The 20,363-nt window shown below is 42.7% G+C and overlaps 1 protein-coding gene and 1 long non-coding RNA gene across 2 annotated transcripts; both read right to left on the reverse strand.

The window, feature by feature from the left end:
- Nucleotides 1-39: 39 nt before the first annotated feature.
- On the reverse strand, nucleotides 40-12,485 carry LOC134320443 (dynein axonemal heavy chain 8-like). Its single transcript, XM_063001827.1, has 17 exons — nucleotides 12,294-12,485; nucleotides 11,562-11,688; nucleotides 11,005-11,240; nucleotides 10,810-10,914; nucleotides 9,704-9,817; nucleotides 8,457-8,519; nucleotides 7,733-7,833; nucleotides 7,437-7,574; nucleotides 7,110-7,350; nucleotides 6,221-6,420; nucleotides 4,693-4,846; nucleotides 4,450-4,613; nucleotides 3,237-3,339; nucleotides 3,056-3,160; nucleotides 1,639-1,800; nucleotides 304-476; nucleotides 40-232 (listed from the first exon to the last, which is right to left on the reverse strand). The coding sequence occupies exons 1-17, from the start codon at nucleotides 12,483-12,485 to the stop codon at nucleotides 40-42; spliced, it is 2,571 nt and encodes an 856-aa protein (XP_062857897.1).
- Nucleotides 12,486-12,580: 95 nt separating this feature from the next.
- Nucleotides 12,581-15,171, reverse strand: LOC134320317 (uncharacterized). Its single transcript, XR_010013681.1, has 5 exons — nucleotides 15,123-15,171; nucleotides 14,911-15,046; nucleotides 14,719-14,822; nucleotides 13,582-13,688; nucleotides 12,581-13,499 (listed from the first exon to the last, which is right to left on the reverse strand). It is a non-coding gene; the product is annotated as an uncharacterized LOC134320317 (long non-coding RNA).
- Nucleotides 15,172-20,363: the final 5,192 nt, after the last annotated feature.

Genomic DNA, 20,363 nt, shown 5'->3' on the forward strand with positions numbered 1-20,363 from the left:
ACACACGCGAGACAGATAGTGTAGCGCCGTGTTGACTGACTAAATAAAATCACCTTTATAAATCCTGCCCAGTCCTCTGAAGTCCATCTGGTCGGAGCAGTTAAAGACCACGACGTACTTCCCCAGGCAGCGGCCCATGTCTTTGGTGGTTTCGGTTTTGCCCGTCCCAGCCGGACCAGCAGGAGCTCCGCCCATACTCATACCTAACGCCTGAGCTAAGGTAATGTAACACCTGGGAGAAAAACATTATTGTTATTTCTATTGAATGTACACGAGGACCTCCTAAAGGACGAGTAGAAGCACCTGTCTGTTAGAGGAGTGATGACCAGCCTGTCCGTGCAGCCTAAAAACTCGTTCTGATAGATGAAGTCGACGTCCGTGATCGACACTGCGACGTGATCCTGATCCTCCCGGAAATAAAATCTGCTCTGCTTCAGCCATTCAAAGTCACCGACGGACCTGATGTTCATTTTCACCTAACAAGCACAGGGCTACGGTTAATTCTATTCCTGATACAGACTACAACTGCGCTTTAACCTTGTATTTATTAGTATATAAAATAATAACACGCTGGTAAGGATTTACTGACGCTAGACAAAGTAAACATTCATGTTTGTATGGAATATAAAATGGGTGGGTAAAAAAGTGTGATGCTTTTTTGAACAGATAACATCACAGAGAGGAAAGAGATTTATTTCATCGTAAACTACGTGTGTGTGTGTGTGGTGTGTGCACACAACCCAAAATTCCTTATAATGGTCCTAACAACAACTGGCCGGTCAGAAAATGATCCAGAAGGAAGATCTGAGCCACCGTTTGTTCCGCACTGCTCGGTTGGGTGGAAAATCTTCTTATACACAGAAAAATTCATGAACGGATTTCAATGCTTGATATAAAACTCAAAGTAACATGTCTAGATGATTAAATGTTTTCAAAACATCTTCTGACTCCATTTTTACCTTTTTTGCCCAAGACTGTACAACAAAAATATAAAAAATGATGATAAACAATGATGTTAATTTAATAACTCTCTTTTTATAAGCCAGAATATAAAGATATAAAGATAAAATGAAAGGACTGGGTGCTCGGGTGGTGCAGAGGTCTATCACACTCATGCTGAGATCCAGATTCGAACCTCAGCGGTGCGAGGCGTCTACACAGATATAATTAGCTATGTCTAAGGAGTGTGGGGATAGCTGAAGTCCTGAGATGGGTGGGTTCCGGTGAAAGCGAGCCCACAGCGACCCTGACCAGGATAAAGATGCTGATAAACATGCCATAAAAGGAATCACGTGATTACAGAAGTCATATTCTTACCAAATCATTAAAAATGTCTCTCTGATGGACGTGGATTGTAACCAGCGTCTCAAACTTAACACGCTCGAACTTGGACAAGTCGTGAGTCGTCTGTGCTATCAGCGTGTTCAGCAGATCCAGAAACTTCTGGTTTGTCACAGACATGACCCTCTTGTCCTTCTTGGCATTCTGCAGTGCCTCCTCTGAGTCTCGAGTCCAGAGCATCTGAATGCCCAGCAGGCCCACCTGAAGGAGAGGAACATCACCGGTGCATGTATTTTTAAGGCTGTGCTATATGTTATACGCATTGTTATGATACGCACGCTCTGAGCTGTTGCGTACCTGAGCTTGGACCTGGTTAAGGAAGGTGAGGAGCTGGAAGTCGGGCTCATTAATCTGCAGCTGAGCTGCTTTTATGACTGAGTGCAGTGAGGCTTGCTGTTGCACCAGTAACTCTCCCAACCAGAGTTCCACAGGACCGCGCGCCATTACTGGTTTGTCCAGCTGGTAAACACACACAGCACATCAGAGCAGCTCCATCCAAATCAATTATCATAATCAACACAGAAATAAAAACTTTATTACTGGTTCTTCCTCTTAGTGAGTAGGATGTATATATAATGTATATATAAAATACCACACCACTAGAGGTGCACTGTTTATCTCTATCATCAATTTATTTCATTAACTCACAGGTTGCGAGAGTCTTTACTTCAGATCGTTCATTAAAAAATGTCATAACATAACATCAAATAAGGTAAGAGGCAACTGGATCTACACTGTATGGCCAAAAGTATGTGGACACCTGACCATGAGCTTGCAAAACGCCTCACTAAGGGCAGCTGTAGCCTAGTGGTTAAGGTACTGGACCAGTTACCAAATGGTCACTGGTTTAAGCCCTACCACCGCCAGGTTGGCACTGTTGAGCAAGGCCCTAACCCCTAATTGCTTAGACAATACACTGTCTAAAATAAAGTGACTTTTTCAGGTAGAACAGTCGCTTTACTAAGAAGCTTCTAGGGTTAGACTTTGTGGTATGTCTATGGGAATTTGTGTCCATTCAGTAGTACAGATGATGGCAGCATGTGAAGTTTCATTAAATTGAGCTTTTCTTCATGTAGGGGGACAGTCATGCTGGAACAGGAACAGGAAAGAGAAGTCCCTAAACTGTTGCTGCAAAGTTGAATTCATGACTTCTTGTATAATTGATTTATTACACATGTTATAGATTGTTGTGCCTAAAACACATTAATTAAAAGATTAGAAGGGGCGTCCCAATACTTTTGTCTATATAGTGTTTTTAACACAACAATAAAATAGAATAGAATGCCTTTATTTGTCATATATACATATACACACGTACAGAACGACTAAATTCTTTCTTCGCATATCGCGGCTTGTTTCGGAAGCTTGGGTCAAAGCTGGGGTCGGCCATCGTACAGCGCCCCTAGAGCTGAGAGGGTTAAGGGCCTTGCTCAAGGGCCCAACAGTGGCTGCATGGCAGAGCCGGGATTCGAACTCTCAAGCTTTCAGTTGACAGCTTAAAACTCCACCCACTAGGCTCCCACTGTCCCAGCCTCACCTACCGTTGCCCTTTATAATCCTGGCTGATCACTAACTACGACTGATCTCTATTTGACGTGATAAGATGAAGGATTTTGGAAACATCACCCACCCCTACTTCTCATCTGTACTCTGTTCCCCTGTGTGTGTGGAAATAAATACAACCGCACACTTCTGAGCTCCAGCTGATACGTACGGGTACTTTCTCGCCCTCCTGAGAGATCACCGCCAAAATCTTGTCGTAGTCCTTGACATGAAACTCCACCTCACTGACGTTGTCGAACACTCCCAGGAGATGAGCCTGCAATCACGAGTGCAAAGATGGTTATGAAGCTGGACTGACGTGGAGAGCGTTTATACTGGTGCGCCGCTCGTACCTGGATGGTGTGAGAGTCACTGGCTTGTCCGAGGATTTCCAGTAAAGCAGGATCGGACACAAAGAAAAAGCGGGGGAACTGCAGTCGTTTCTTTTCCAGGTAGCTGTACAGAAACAGGTGAAGCCTGATGATGCAGATGTTTTGAGACAGCTGCTGTCACATGTGCTTAGATAAAGCCTCACTAATGCACGGTAATAATACAGGGTTTTGGGATGAGGGATGTGTGGACAGTGAGGAAAATAATAATGTGAGTGTTTTTGTTTGTTTGTTAGCATCAAATCAGTGATTTGCTGACATTTTCTACATTCAATTAAATAAATAAATTAATTAATAAAAAAATAAATAGGACATTTGCTTTGAATTGTATGTCCAGGTTTAGTTAGTTAGCACTGATCTAGTGATTTATCATGTAAAAGACATGGCTCACACTGTGTTCATGCCTACACAGATGCATGCTATATGGCCAAAAGTATTTGGACCGTGAGCGTGTTAGACATCCTATTTACATTTTCAGCATTTAGCAGACGACTTCATCCAAAGCGACTTACAGTACAGTTACAGTCTACAGTCTGAGCAATTGAGGTTTAAGGGCCTCGCTCAAGGGCCCAACAGCAGCACCCTGGCAGTGGTGGGGCTTGAACCAGCGATCTTCTGGTTACTAGTCCAGTACCCTAAGCGCCAGGCTACGGCTTGCCCTATCTAGTGACCTCTGTGTGATATTTTAGCTCGAACAACAGCCTCTGTTCTGAAGTATGGGAATTTGTGCCCACTCAGTGATAAGAGCATTAGTACGACTGGGCATCGATGTTAATGTTCTGGTTCATCCCAGAGCTGTTGAGTGGGGCTGAGGTCAGAGCTCTGTGCAGGACACTGGAGCTTCTTTGCGCAGTCATGCTGGAACAGAAAGGACCTTCCCTAAACTGCTGCTGCACAGTATTATAGTTTTATATCATGAATTTCAGCGGTTGTGTCTGAAACATGTGAATCATTTGAATAATAAGAAGGGGTGAAACCAGAGTTCTGCAGACCTAGGTTTGATCCGTGCCTTTGGTCAATGGGCAATATATAAGCTGGTTCAAGCTACACCACTGCCACTTGTTGCTCGATATACATCCACCATGAGAAGTTTTGTATGTTCTTCGCTTGTCCATATGGGTTTTCTTCTGCCCTGAAATAGATCGACACCCTGTACAGTGTGGGGCTGTGTTCATACCCTGTGAGAGATTTCTGGCAGAGTTCAAGCTGCTCCTGCAGGTGAGGTAGAAGCTGGCTCATGGTCTCATCTCCCACGCAGCACTGCACCACACTGGGGATCTCATGGGCTCTCTGCATGATCTTTATCCATAATTTATCGATGTTCTGGAAGCGCTTCGCTTCCTACAAGGTAATAATACGTAAATGAAGCAGTTCATGATTACAGGTGAGTAAACATACAGGCTGCAGATTAATGATGTACCTGTGGAAGCTGCTTGGCAATGTCTCCACCCACAAACACGGCCTCCAGGTACACCCACAGGTTCTGAACAAGCAGCCACTGCTCGATGATGTCTGATGATGTGGAGAGCTTAAAAACCCAGTTCTGGATGTCTTTCTTAAAAGGAGTGTTGTATCTATGTACAGAGAAATCAAACAGAGATTACCAGTCGCTGCCACATCTATTCACCTGCCAGTGGCTGAGTCTCATATAGTGCTGCCACGCTAAGCAAATCATGAGCAACGCTAGTGCAGGTGCTTCGGCCAGACAACGAAGGGCACAACCGTACAGCTGCAATGAAACCTAATGTGCCTGTTGGTTGCCCAGCCAGGTTGGTAGCACCACTGCCTGGGATTGAAACAAACTGGTTCGATCGATTACAGCTGTGAGTGTTGGGTTGTGTCCCTTCCTTAAAAAGAGTTTTTTACTAGTCAAGTAAAGTCACATTTATTTATATAGCGCTTTTTACAATAAACATTGTCTCAAAGCAACTTTACAAAGTCCGGGACCAACAGATCAAAAACCCCTATTGAGCAAGCCGAGGGCCACAGTGGCAAGGAAACCTCCCTTAAAAATACAGGAAGGAACCTTGAGAGGAACCAGACTCAGCAGGGACCCCCGTCCTCTTTGGGTGGCCTGGAGGATACTTTAAATAAATAGAATTTACACAAATCGTACAAACACAAAATTAAATTGAACTACACAGTTTCATTTCATTTTTACCATTGCTTTATCCTGGTCAGGGTCTTGGTGGGTCCTGGAAATATCAGGCGCAATGCAGTAACACACCCCCGACAGGACGACGATCCATTGCAGGGTCCTGGCTACCCCCCACCTCAGGCATAGCCAATCATGCCTGTATGTAGACGCTGAACTGACCGATAGCACTGAACCCTGGATGCCAGTGGTAGTAAGCGAGCATTATTTACCATACTTTATTTACCATCATTTATTTGATAATTTCCTTATTTTTTATTTTATTCTACTCTATTTTCATTTACTGTATTTACTCTACTTACACTGTACTGGAGCTGCTGTAACACTCGAATTTCCCCCATGGGGATCAATAAAGGAATCTTATCTTATCTTATTTACCCATGTGCCACCCACACAGAGCGCCCACTACACAGTTAAATAAACTTTAGTTTGATTAATTAAGTTCAATGAAATACTAAACTAATTTACCCTATAATGAATCTGTAGAATCATCAGAATTATGACTTGCACCCCTCAATCTACCAAAATTACCATAACAAAGAAAGTTTTATGTGCATTATGACTATGCTCCAGTGTTTAAACAGACAGAAGTCATCACTGTTTTATTTGTTTAAGCTTGCTAAGCTTACTGAACCCCTATACATCCGTATAAAGGAGAATAGTCTCTATATTTAAACTTCATCAAAGCAATGGTCAAAGCAATACCAAAAAATCTACAAAGTGCTAGTCTAGACTGTTATTTCTAATGAGAACATCAGTGTGTGAGACATGAACAGAACCTGATGAAACTTACCTGTTGCTTAGAAGTGATCCAAGCACCATCAGACTGTCCTCCATGGCAGTGATGATTTCTGCCGTCTCAGCTCCTTTAAGCATCAGCTCTCCTCTGCCTTTAAAAGCCATAAATGTGAGCAACTGACTGTACCATAAATCAACCACCTGTGCCAGCTTGGCCTCGATATCCTTCTCCTTTACTGCTGAGATGCAGATGTCCTAGTGTGAGGAGAAAAGTAAGGTCATCATTATAACACAAGTCTCTTTCAAACCCTGGTTAGACTAAGCATGACTTTAGCACAGGGATAGCTTAAATGAACCCAAAACAATGTATGTCATCTAAAGAGCAAAAGACACCAGTATCTACATACACTGACCAGGCATAACATTATGATCGCTGACAGGTGAAGAGAATAACACTGATTATCTCTTCATTATGGCACCTGTTAGTGGGGGGGGGGGGGGGGGGGGGGGGTGTATTAGGCAGCAGGTGAAAATTTTATCCTGAAAGTTGATATAAAAAAAAAAACGGGCGAGCGTGAGGATCTGAGGGAATTTGACAAAAGCCAAATTGTGATGGCTAGACAACTGGGTCAGAGCATCTCCAAAACTGCAGCTCTTGTGGGGTGTTCCCGTTCTGCAGTGGTCAGGAACAGTGGTAAACCGGCGACAGGGTCATGGGTGGCCAAGGCTCATTGATGCACGTGTGGTCGGATCCAACAGACGAGCTCCTGTAGCTGAAACTGCTGAAGAGGTTCATGCTGGTTCTGATAGAAAGGTGTCAGAATACACAGAGCATCACGGGTTGTTGTGTATGGGGCAGCAGAAGGGGGGCCAATATTAGAAAGGCGGTCATAATGTTATGACTGATCAGTGTCTACATACACAGAGCCTCAGTGTAGCATTACCTCTATGTCTTCTTTGTGTTTCAGCAGTGGGGCCTCCATTATGTTTTGAAGGCAGAACGTGTCCGAATCCACGTGAAACTTGTGCTGCGTCAGGTCAGCGATGCGTTCCCAGTGTCTCTGCTTCATCGCTCTGTGAGCCATCATCTCCAGGAGAGGGCACGACTCGCTGAAGTCATCGATCCTTTTCTTCAGATCTAAAAACGCCTGCCAGTCTCTCAGTCCTTTGGGGAGCTTTCGGCATCTGAGTACAATTCAAAACACACAGGAGTTCTTACAGTTCTGAGAGGAGCTGCTGCTGTAACACTGTGCAAGAGTCGCGACGGTTACCTGGTTTGGAATTCTGAAAGCTCCGTGTTGATCTTTTCAATATCCACTTCGGTCCAGAGGATTTCGTAATAGCCGCTGATCTTATTCATGACCGCATCGTAGAGGCCGTACAGCTTCTGAAGAAGCCCGAGCTCTTTCCTAGTTTCAATAACATAAGAGAGAGGAACACCATTATAATAGAATAGAAAAGTGACACGGGAATAATACAGAATTGTATGCATGTTTTAGGCCAATCAGCAGTGAGCATCATCATGTTTCTGGAGAGTGTTTACCAGACAGTGACAGACTGTAATTACCGAGCTTTCTGTAGAACATCATATTCAGTGACGGGCAGGCCGAACAACTGTTCTCCAGAAGAATATGTGGTGAACTTCCTCCACAGGTTATCAAACCCAGTCTGAGATCAATATCAGAGCACGTTTAAGGTGGAATAAAATTATATTTAATATAAAATGGTTAGATGTACAGTCGGCATTAGTCTGGCTGATTTATATATATATAATATTTTGTTTATGCATTTTCTCCCTTTTTCCCCCCTTTTAGCGCGTACGATTGCCCGATTGTGTCACGCTTCCTCTCCACCAATGCTGACCCCCGCTCTGACTGAGGAGAAAGAAGCTACCACACGCCCCCTCCGACAAGCGGGCAGCAGCGGTATGCATCTTAACACCTACACTTTGACGAGTGCAATGCGGATCAGCACTGTGTACGGAGAGACACACCCTGACAGTACTCTTTTCCCATCTCTGTGCAGGTGCCATCAATTAGCCAGCAGAGGTCGTAATTGCATCAGTTATGAGAGAGAGTCCCTATCCGGCTTAATCCCACCTGAGTTATATTCCTAAGTATTGATTACAGTAAGTTTTTGAAACAGTTATAATACATTTGCTTTTGAGTGCATGTCTGGGACCACCTAATGTCACATGAATAATATTTATAAGTATAAACGAGCCGAGGTGTGAGAGATTTATATAGAAAGAATAATGAATAAAAGCATTTTGAATTCTGCATCTGTCATACCTGGAAGATTTGAAGTCTGATGCTGGCCTCCTCAGGTGAAATGCCTGAAACATTCGGGCCTTCCTGATATCAGACAGACAAGGAACCATATATGAATCGCTAAGTGTCATACAACAGGTTATTAAAGCAATAAGCCACGAGAGGCCGTACGTTACTGTGATTTTAGCACGGGGATGACGTTTTTGGTACGACGCGAAGCGGAGTGGCTTATTGCTTTTATAAAACGGCGGTCAACATAAAATATAATAAATGATGTGAGGCGGTCATAGGTGTGAGTTTATCGGGGATTTTACAACGGCTTCGAACGCGGCTCAGCCAATCAGATTTTAGGACCGGAACTATCCGTTTTATAATAATATTCTTATGATCGGCTTTCTTCTATTTATTCTAATCTAATGTGATTCTCACACACTTTGGTCGGTTAATATCACTGGTTCAGTTTTAAATTCACAAAACCATACCAAAGCCACAGCCTAAAGTGACTCGAGGACAAAAAAGCTTATGTGAGAGCAGAAACACTGAGAACACAGAGACAGACACAAGCACAAACAAAACAAAAACGTCTGGGCAGCTCCGCCAGCAAGTGTAACTCAGACGATCACTGCAGGAACCAGACAGGGGAAGTGAGAAAACCATCAGCAGCAAACAACCAGAAAGATGACATGCCACACAAGGACAAAACTCAAACCAGACAATTATCTGTACATAGTTGCTGCTTGTTCAGATCTTTGGCTAGTTAATTTAACCTGTCTGTTTTTTTGTCCAGATATTTTTTTTATTATGGCCGGGTGGTGTTTAAACTTTAGTTTGTCTTTATTTTAACAATGACTAGTGACAAATACAAAAGCAGAAACATCAGAGGTGACAAAACATATTCACTTAATAATGTTTATTATTCTTATATTTGCTCCTTTAATAGATTAATTGTGTAGGTATAATTACTTTGTAATTGAAGCTGCTTGCTTATATACAGAAGAATTAACTTTTAAATACATTTCAATAGTTCTTAAATAAATATGTACTTGTTTTATTTGCACATCATGCTTAAAGAAAGTGTTTCAGTTTATCTGCTAGTCAGTGTCTCATTGTCTGCTGTTTACTTCAAACAAAAAATAAGATGATTTATTTAGTCAATTGCATTATTCTATTCCCGAACTCACTTAAATCCCTGCACCCTTACAATTAGATGGACTCGGGTCTGAAACAAAAGTGTCAGTGTGGCCCTCAGGAATGAGTTGATTGCTCACCGTTTCATACTTCTGGCCGAAAGTCATCAAGTCATTCTGAAACGTGCCGACTGATTCCAGGAGATTCTCTTTCAACTTGGGCTGCGCACTGACCAGTTCATGCTGGACTGCTCTCTGTGTAGGGGTTTTATATAAAAAACACATTAGACTTCATCTAAATGCTGTCCCTTCGTCTCCCACATGTTTCATTAAAACACCAGAATATGTAACATGGTTTTAGAAAGAACAGAGGACTCGATTTCAAAGCAACGCTTTAAATGGTCTATAAGGAGTTTGGTATGTTTTCCACAAACATATCTCATGCAAGTAAATGAGAGGGTAAGGTATTCAGGGATGCCTGGTGATGCACTGGCACACTGTTTAGATGTATTTCCTGGGTAATACTATACTACTGGGTATAACTATACACTGGCAAGGCATAACATTATGACCACTATCAGGTGAAGAGAATAACACTGATTATCTCTTCATCACAACACCTGTTAGTGGGGGCATATTAGGCAGCAAGTGAATGTTTTATCCTCGAAGGTTACATTTCAGGGCCAAATTGTGATGGCTAGACGACTGGGTCGGAGCATCTCCAAAACCGCAGCTGTTGTGGGGTGTTACCGGTCTGCAGTGGTCAGGAACAGTGGTAAACCCGGCGTCAGGGTCATGGGCGGCCAAGGCTCATTGATGCACGTGTGGAGCGAAGGCTGGCCCGTGTGGTCCGATCCAACAGACGAGCTACTGTAGCTCAAACTGCCGAAGAAGTTCATGCCGGTTCTGATAGAAAGGTGTCAGAGTCGACGGGTCAGGGCTGTTTTGGCAGCAAAAGGGGGACCAACACAGTATTAGGAAGGTGGTCATAATGTTACGCCTCATCGGTGTATATATTTCATATAAGCTGGACTGCAGTTAATAACACACTACTAAACACATTACTTAGACCTAGGGCATCACCAGCAGTGTTTTCACTGCTTTCCAGAGCCACGGTGACCCTGACCAGAATGGATAAATGATTGAATAAATGTTTAAATGAAGGAAGAATCAGCCATGAATCATCTGTGATGGATCTTTCATAAAGACAGACACTGTGGAATCTGAGTTGAGAATGAGGAACGTACCTCTTTGGACTGCAGTTTAGCAAAAGAGTATCTTAGTGTATCCACACCCTCGGCCTCCTCCTTCGTCACTTCCACTTCAAACTTGTTTAGTATAGAATAGGCTTCCTAAAAACATCACTAATCAATTTCATGTCTAAAATAAACCATAGATTAGTAAGATTAGGATGAGAAATATGGCTTATCATTATGTCGGACCTCGATGGGCCCCATGGTCATGTCCATTATAATTTCTGAGTCCCGGATATTGGACAGGGCTTCCATAGCGAATCTCACGTCGTCCAGGTCAGCTATAGGGCGTGAGAGTTTTTTTTGCTGCTCACTAATGAAAGCGATCATGTCCATCAGCTTCTTCTTGTATTCCTTTTGTACGTACTTGCACAGCATCAGTTTCCAGGCTTTCGCTTCCACACTCAGGGACATCTTCAGTGGAGCTACAGACATCACCAACACAAACAACAAGCATGTGAATAAATGAAGCAACACTGTAAAATTCTGTAGGATTTAAGGTTATGACTTCAGAGTCTGAGCTGAACCAGCCGTATGCACAGAAGACGTGGAATAGGCGTACCTGGCACATCCCAACCCTAACTTCAATCCACCTATTTTTTCAATATTTAACAGTGCAATATAATTATATTAAACAAAACCAGTGATGCACTGCAGCTTTGATGACATTAATGTGCCATTTTTCACACATAACACATAAAAACCTCAACTGTAATAGCTAATGTGAATATTTGGTATTATTTTACCTGTTGACAATTCCATTCCACCTAAAACGACGATGGGCGTGATGTCCGCGATCTCCTGTTCAACCGTTTCATAGTGTAAAATTTGCTCCTTTATCAGGTATAGGTCGGGGTTGCTACTGATGAATTCCTGACAGAAAACACAAACATGCGTTTATGATTTCATATTAAACAAATGTACACTGTTATAGTGATGTCTTTAAAATGTGATTCTTCAAAATTTGGGTGTTTATTCCACTTATAATCACCATTTACAAACTATTTTCAATCCTCCTTAACAATGTAAAAAACTCCAGCAGAATATCACATTCTATCTGTAACAAGTCCATCTACTGGGAGCTATAATATGGCTAACAGAGGGGGCATGAAGGCGCAGATCAACAGCAGTCACCCGTCACTCCAGTAGGAAGTGTTTCCATTCATCATGGTTTCTTATTCACAGATTTGTCGGCTCCTCAATCATGAGGCCGGCACAATATTTGGAAACACCTGCCGCCTGAGTATTACTGTTGTATTACCGCTGTATTACACCTAACAAAATGTAAACATAACATGATCTATTCAGGTGGCACATCGGTGCCGCTGAGAAAGTGAGAGCTGCACAGTGACATGGACTGATGACCTGGGTTTGATCTAATCAATGTCTGTGACAAATTTAACATGTTGTAATTGTTTATCCAAGTCCAGTAGTTTTGTCCGTTTTACATTAATAAGTTGAGTTGAGTGTTGAGCTACCTTGACTTGGTCGTCTCGGTCCTGATCCCAGATTACTTTGAAGGCTCTGAACTGACTGAGCACATCTCCGGGCTGTTTACCCAGGAGGTTCACCCCTGACATTAGAAGTCCTACAGGCTTGCACACATCCTTGTTTTCAGAAACACTCTGGAAGAAGTTCCTCAGCCGCCCAGCTAGAGAAGAAATTTCCATTTAAACGTTTTTAAACTCAAAATGTCGGATGCTTTCAAATGTTAAAACGAGGAGAAAAAGTTAATAATGTTTTATTGGAATTATTTCACGATCTTTATTTAACATTCACAGCCTTAGTGCTTTAAAAAGCTGTGTTAGCCTTTATAATCGATTAGAACCAATTAAAAACATATTAACAAAGGCGTGTACATTATACTTTGGTTTACACCTGGTGCCCATGCTGCCACACAGATGAAAAAAAAGCCGTCAGTATGTCGTAATAACGAGAAAAGTTCATTTCCTTAAATGCTGCGTAGCCGAACCCAGCTTGAAGACATTTAAGATGCTGTAGCTTGTAACCTTGTAGCTTGCTGTGCCGATCAAGATTCTCCATTAGGAATAGTGCATGTCTAAGATATGTGAGCGGTTTTTACGTCTATATAAAGACTAAGATTTAAGAATCCTTCGCAGTGTTTAAATAGTGATAAAAATATCATCTGTGCTGCTCAGTGACACCAAAACTCATGAAGTAAAAAAAGCATGAAGTAAAATTTGATTCTCTTTATAACAACATACTGACATTTCTTTTCATCTGTGTGGCAGCAATACGCTTCCGGACTTTACAGTACAGAATATGTCTTTCTGTTTTTTGCAGGAAACAAAACAACTCCAAATGCATCAAGCTGAAGGGAAACCGTGGAAGATTCTTAATGATTGTTAATGCCGCCTCTTACATCCAGACTTTCCAACGTCGTCTGAGCGGCAATCCTGTTTCCAGCATGCCACGCCGCGGCTCACCTCCAGCACCAGATGCACCAGGTGAATGATTGCTTGCTGGATCTTATCAAGACTCGGTATCATCACCTTCATCAGAACACAGAACTCTCAATGTGCTTATGGTTCCAAGATTCAGTAACAGCACAGAGTAAAGCATTAGTAATATAAACACTTACCACATTGGGTATGGTCAGGTGGATCTCAGATTTTATTAAAGTTATCACCTCATCTGAGACACTGGGATGGCCGCCAGATGAGCTAGAAAGAAAAAATTACTGCTTTAAATGTTTTGTGTATTTTTTAATGATTTATTTACATGGTGAAACATGTTCATTCTCACCTGGAAATAAACAATCTTCTTTTTAACGTGTCCAGAGACAAACATGTGGCCTTCACCAAAGCGTCCAGAAGTTTTGCGCTGAAGTGAGCATACAGTTCTCTGCACTCCTACAAATAACCAGGAAAATAAACAGCAGGGCCATTAATGATTTAAATCTAAAAATGATTTAAATGTAATTACATTGTTTTTAGGTCTCTTTATCACATGAACATAAAATTGTTATTGTTTGTTTTATACATGGTATGTTTTACATCATAACTGGTGCCCTTGCAGGCCAAACAGAACTAGGTGGAGATTGACGGTGTGGCTCGATTACAGAATAATGTCTTTCTGCCTTTCCAAATCTGGTCGGGAGAGAAGGCATGGAGGTGCAGATGGTTGCCATTGTTTCCGCGTAACAGACAGTCACCTGCGCCTGGTTGAACTTTCATTTGTTCCAGGTGGAGATGTTTCTTTTTATTACAGTTTCACACTTACAGATTTGCTAGCACCTCTGTTGGATCAGATTTGCCAGCTCCTTGTTGGAACTGTGAACTACTTGTGATAATAAAAATAAAAATAATAAGAAGAAGAGAATGCTGTTTGCTAAGCAGAAACCAGATTGCTAGTGAAAGCGATGCAGAAGTGTTACTGTTGTGTCTGATGCTCCACGGGGAAGTATGAGTACACGATGCACATCACTGTGTTGCTTACCATTTACAGCTAAAGGTTTTGTGTGTGAGACAGTAATACGGTGGCTTCAGGGTATTAGTGGTTAACATTTCACTTGGTGCATTGGTATAACAAATATTAGGTGGAGCAGTGGTCATTTACTTTGGCCTACTATTGCTGAGATCAGGGGTTCGAAACTCAGAGGTGCTACCAGGCAGGCAAGCATCTACAGTGGCATGATTGGATATGTCTTAAAGGGAGATGGGTAGCTGAAGCCATGTGATAAATTGACATCCTGTACTTATTTAACACCGTCCTTGATTTATGTAGAACATGGGAAGCTCTAACTAGAAGGTCTATATATATTATATACATATATACATATATATATCAGTTTGTTTTACAGGCAGTATTTTAGTTATAGATTAATCTTAACTATAGGTGAAGTATTTATTTTAGCTGACAAATAGTGGACCCAGCATTTACGTTTTTAAAGTCTTCGTCTTTATCAGCTTCACGGGCTTCTGCCTTGAACCTGTCTTTATCGTTTGATGAGCCCAGATCTTCTGAGAATGCAACACGTTTGTGTCCTACAAATACAAAACAGCATCATTTTCGTTACTTCTGTTTATATAGAAACGTTTGCAAGGCCTGTTCAGATCAATCTAATCAAAATACCTTTAGGTTTCTCAGCCGGGTCTTTGCTTTCTTTTGGCTCATAAATAGCACTGAAGATTAAAGTCAGTTCCTTCACTGCCTCCTCTACGTGGCTGCTCTTTTGGTTGAGAGTCTGAGCCCACAGCTTAGTCTGAGCCTGTATCAGATTTAAATGTTACTTCATCATAAAGTATTCTTAAGCATCCCGAATGCTGGGGGTAACATGACGTTACCTCGTTGGTGGTAATCAGGTCCTGTAGAGATGAGGCTCTGTCCTCTGGCAGGGCGATGAGGACAGTCTCGGAGATGTTGTGTAAAACACCTTCAATGCGAATCTCGCAAAGATCTGTCACCTGAACATGTTACATGCAGTTAGAAGATACTGTTAATCATGTCACTATTGTTCTCACATACACACTCAGAATGTACCTTCTTTAGAACATGCTGCAGCTCAGCCATGGCAGCATCAAGATCATTGAAAAATGTGTCCAGGATGAGAGACGACCAGCTGAGAAACACCAAGCCTTGACGAAGCACAGAGTCCACCTGGTACACAGAGCAACTGCATTAGATAATATAATCATTCATTCTCTGTTTTACCACTGCCTTATCCTGGTCAGGGCTGCAGTGGGTCTGATTCACCAGGCAAAATGCTGAAAACACCCCAGACAGACACACACACACAATTAGGGCAATTATTAGTAGCTCCAGTTAACCTGACTGCATGTCCTTGGACTTGGACACAGGGAGAACATGCAAACCCCACACAGAAAGGACCCTAGACCTAGGGGAATCAAGCCCAGGCCCTTACTGCTGTTGTGTATTCTGCTTTACTCTGAAGCAATCAGACCTACAGTGTGAAACAAGCCATGGAAGAAATTTAAGGGAGACCCAGCTGATGCACACTGTGATAAGACACTTAATCTAGACCAGGGTTTTAAGCAACCCAAATTCATTTTGTCCATGATTTTTTACACAACCCAGGCAACACAAAGAATGCTATTTACTGTATCTGGTCTCACTGTGATTTACAAGATGTAATATAAAGCCTCCATTTCTCTGCGACCCACTTTGTCTGATTCACGACCCACCCAGGGTTCGAAAAACACTGATCTGGCATTAATTCATATTTACATGTTGATATATTCTATTTAATAATTTATCAGATATAAAAGCCAGTGAGAAGAATATCATACCTTTTTTATTTTTGATATCATCAGACTGTAAAACATAGCAGGAATTTCCTCAAGCGTATCCTCATAACTGCTGATAAACGTCTACACATCACAAACCAAACACACACACACACACACAGTTCACTGTGATTAGCAGGTTTGTTGTAAAGTGAATGAACTGAAAGCTCATTTTTTCCCACCTCTAATCTGAATTGTGTTGTCTTTAGGTGTTTCTCTGTCCTAAACATATACAGAGCCTTCTCGGGAACCTTCAATCCCAGTTTAATCAAGCATTTAATCTCTCGTAATGTCTCGTTTATTGTAGAACTGTTCACCAGCAGTTTCTTTGATTCTGGGTCGCGAACAAGCAGGGTTTCATACAGGGCTGTAAAAGAGGTAAAATCATGAGTGTTTTCCATCATTCCTTTAGGGTTCAAATGTAACAGAAACGCTTAAGATACTTGCCATATTCCAACTGTGGGAACCTGTTCATCCAGGCTGTATAGTAAAGAATCTCAAACTCCACAAACACCGCTGCAGACCTGTTGTACAGCTGCACAACATCCTGCCCCTCAGATGTGGACAGGACCTCTGAGTTTTTCTGCATATTGTTTATACAGCATGTGTAAGTACTTGGTGTATATGGTGAAAATGTTTTTTAATTATTACATAAAACTGAACTGTTCCAAATACACATTTACTGGGACTTCTACTAACAATTCTTATTAAATGATTGAGCTATTTTGTTTTAATTATACTGAATTATTAGCATTAGATTATTTTGCAGGACCTTTCACTAGCAACAAATCATAGTGATTGTATAAATAAATGAAACAGTGAGTCAGGGAGGCTTATGAAAGCAGTGTAGCACAATATGAAATGTTCCTTTAAAAACAAGGAGCGTTCATAAAGTCTGTGTGCACCTCAATGTAACTGATGGGTTCCTGTATTTTGCTGAACAGCTGCCTGACCCAGACAATCCTGCCCGCCACTGGAGGCATGTTTCTGCCTATGGGAGGATCTTCTCTGTAGGTCTGATAGTGCTACACATATAAACACAGGAGTTAATGTTAATTCTGTTGTTCTTTTAGTGTGACAATGATCCTCAGATCTTTAGACCAGCAGAGACCTGGTTTACAGCTTCGAGCTCTGTGACGTAGTGCTGCAGAATCAGGTGGAGGGTTGTGGAGATTTCTGCCTGCAGACACGACATGTTCAGTTTCTGAAACCTAGAAACCAAACACATTCATTAACGACTGAACGTGATCTGCTTTGTCAAACATTAGCTGATATAAGATAACACGGGGGGGGTTAGGGTTAGGGTTAGGGTCAGTCTGTTTGCCACCTTAAACTGTACCATTAAATAGTTCTGCATGAATAATAATTACAATAACAACTAGAGAGTGCATTTCCGGCGAAAATGCGAGTGTGATTGCCGTGTGCCGGTCGGGTGGGCGTGCGTATCCCAATGCTTTATCCAACTCGGGGTGTCATCAGTGGGCTTTACGATTTAGAGTTGGAACGGCGTTCATATCTCAAACTTTCAAAAAATGAATGGAAGTGAATGGAGCTGAAAAATGGGCGTGGCAGGTGGGCATGGGTTCGAATCCCCATGCTGTACCCATGTCGGGGTTACATCAGTGGGCTTTATGATATAGAGTTGGAACGGCGTTGATATCTCGAACTTTCAAAAAATGAATGGAAGTGAATGGAACCAAAAACCGGGCGTGGCAGGTGGGCGTGGGTTCGAATCCCCATGCTGTATCTGAGTCGGGGTTACATCAGTGAGCTTTACGATTTAGAGTTGGAACGGCGTCGATATCTCAAACTTTCAAAAAATGAATGGAAGTGAATGGGGACAAAAACCGGGCGTGGCAGGTGGGCGTTGGTTCGAATCCCCATGCTGTACCCATGTCGGGGTTACATCAGTGGGCTTTATGATATAGAGTTGGAACGGCGTTGATATCTCGAACTTTCAAAAAATGAATGGAAGTGAATGGAACCAAAAACCGGGCGTGGCAGGTGGGCGTGGGTTCGAATCCCCATGCTGTATCTGAGTCGGGGTTACATCAGTGAGCTTTACGATTTAGAGTTGGAACGGCGTCGATATCTTGAACTTTTAAAAAATGAATGGAAGTGAATGGGGACAAAAACCGGGCGTGGCAGGTGGGCGTGGGTTCGAATCCCCATGCTGTATCTGAGTCGGGGTAACATCAGTGGGCTTTATGATTTAGAGTTGGAACGGCGTTAATATCTCGAACTTTCAAATAATGAATGGAAGTGAATGGGGACAAAAACCGGGCGTGGCAGGTGGGCGTGGGTTCGAATCCCCATGCTGTATCTGAGTCGGGGTAACATCAGTGGGCTTTATGATTTAGAGTTGGAACGGCGTTAATATCTCGAACTTTCAAATAATGAATGGAAGTGAATGGGGACAAAAACCGGGCGTGGCAGGTGGGCGTGGGTTCGAATCCCCATGCTGTATCTGAGTCGGGGTTACATCAGGGGGCTTTACGATATAGAGTTGGAACGGCGTCGATATCTCAAACTTTCAAAAAATGAATGGAAGTGAATGGGACTCTTATAGGTTAAATAAAGGTTGTAGAAGTAACCATTCAACAACCATTCAGAAAAAATGAATGGAAGTCAATGGGACCAAAAAACGGTAAAAAAACGGGCGTGGCAGGTGAACGGGCGGGCGGTTTGAAAAGCAAAAAACAAGAAGTTATTTCAATAACGGGCCGGACGATATATAGTTGGAACGGCGTCGATATCTCAAAATTTTTTCAAAAATGAATGGAAGTGAATGGGACAAAATTTCCGGAAAAACGGGCGTGGCGGGTGAACAAGCGGGCGGATCGAAAACCTGTATACAAGCAGTTGATTCCCGTATGGGCCGGACGATTTGGCGTTGGAACGGGGTCGATATCTCGAAAACTGCGGACGAAGAAAGCCGGACAAAAAACGGGCAGAATAATAATAATAACTAGAGATGTGCATTTCCTGCAGAAAATGCGAGTGTGATTGCCGTGTGCCGGTCGGGCGGGCGCGTATCCTAATGCTTTATCCAACTCGGGGTGTCATCAGTGGGCTTTACGATTTAGAATTGGAACGGCGTCGTTATCTCGAACTTTCAAAAAATGAATGGAAGTGAATGGGGACAAAAACCGGGCGTGGCAGGTGGGCGTGGGGTCGAATCCCCATGCTGTATCTGAGTCGGGGTTACATCAGTGAGCTTTACGATATAGAGTTGGAACGGCGTCGATATCTCAAACTTTAAAAAAATGAATGGAAGTGAATGGGGACAAAAAACGGGCGTGGCAGGTGGGTGTGGGTTCGAATCCCCATGCTGTATCTAAGTTGAGGTTACATCAGTGAGCTTCACGATATAGAGTTGGAACGGCGTCGATATCTCGAACTTTCAAAAAATGAATGGAAGTGAATGGGGACAAAAACCGGGCGTGGCAGGTGGGCGTGGGTTCGAATCCCCATGCTGTATCTGAGTCGGGGTTACATCAGTGAGCTTTACGATATAGAGTTGGAACGGCGTTGATATCTCGAACTTTCAAAAAATGTATGGAAGTGAATGGAGCTGAAAAATGGGCGTGGCAGGTGGGCATGGGTTCGAATCCCCATGTTGTACATATGTTGGGGTGTCATCAGTGAGCTTTACGATATAGAGTTGGAACGGCGTTGATATCTCGAACTTTCAAAAAATGAATGGAAGTGAATGGAACCAAAAACCGGGCGGGGCAGGTGGGCGTGGGTTCGAATCCCCATGCTGTACCTGAGTCGGGGTTACATCAGTGAGCTTTTCGATATAGAGTTGGAACGGCGTCGATATCTCGAACTTTCAAAAAATGAATGGAAGTGAATGGAACCAAAAACCGGGCGTGGCAGGTGGGCGTGGGTTCGAATCCCCATGCTGTATCTGAGTCGGGGTTACATCAGTGAGCTTTACGATATAGAGTTGGAACGGCGTTGATATCTCGAACTTTCAAAAAATGAATGGAAGTGAATGGGAACAAAAACCGGGCGTGGCAGGTGGGTGTGGGTTCGAATCCCCATGCTGTATCTGAGTCGGGGTTACATCAGTGAGCTTTACGATATAGAGTTGGAACGGCGTTGATTTCTCGAACTTTCAAAAAATGAATGGAAGTGAATGGAGCCGAAAAACGGGCGTGGCAGGTGGGCATGGGTTCGAATCCCCATGCTGTACCTGAGTCGGGGTTACATCAGGGGGCTTTACAATTTAGAGTTGGAACGGCGTTGATATCTCAAACTTTCAAAAAATGAATG

The sequence above is a fragment of the Trichomycterus rosablanca genome, chromosome 9, assembly GCF_030014385.1.
Source record: "Trichomycterus rosablanca isolate fTriRos1 chromosome 9, fTriRos1.hap1, whole genome shotgun sequence".
Taxonomy (NCBI): domain Eukaryota; kingdom Metazoa; phylum Chordata; class Actinopteri; order Siluriformes; family Trichomycteridae; genus Trichomycterus; species Trichomycterus rosablanca.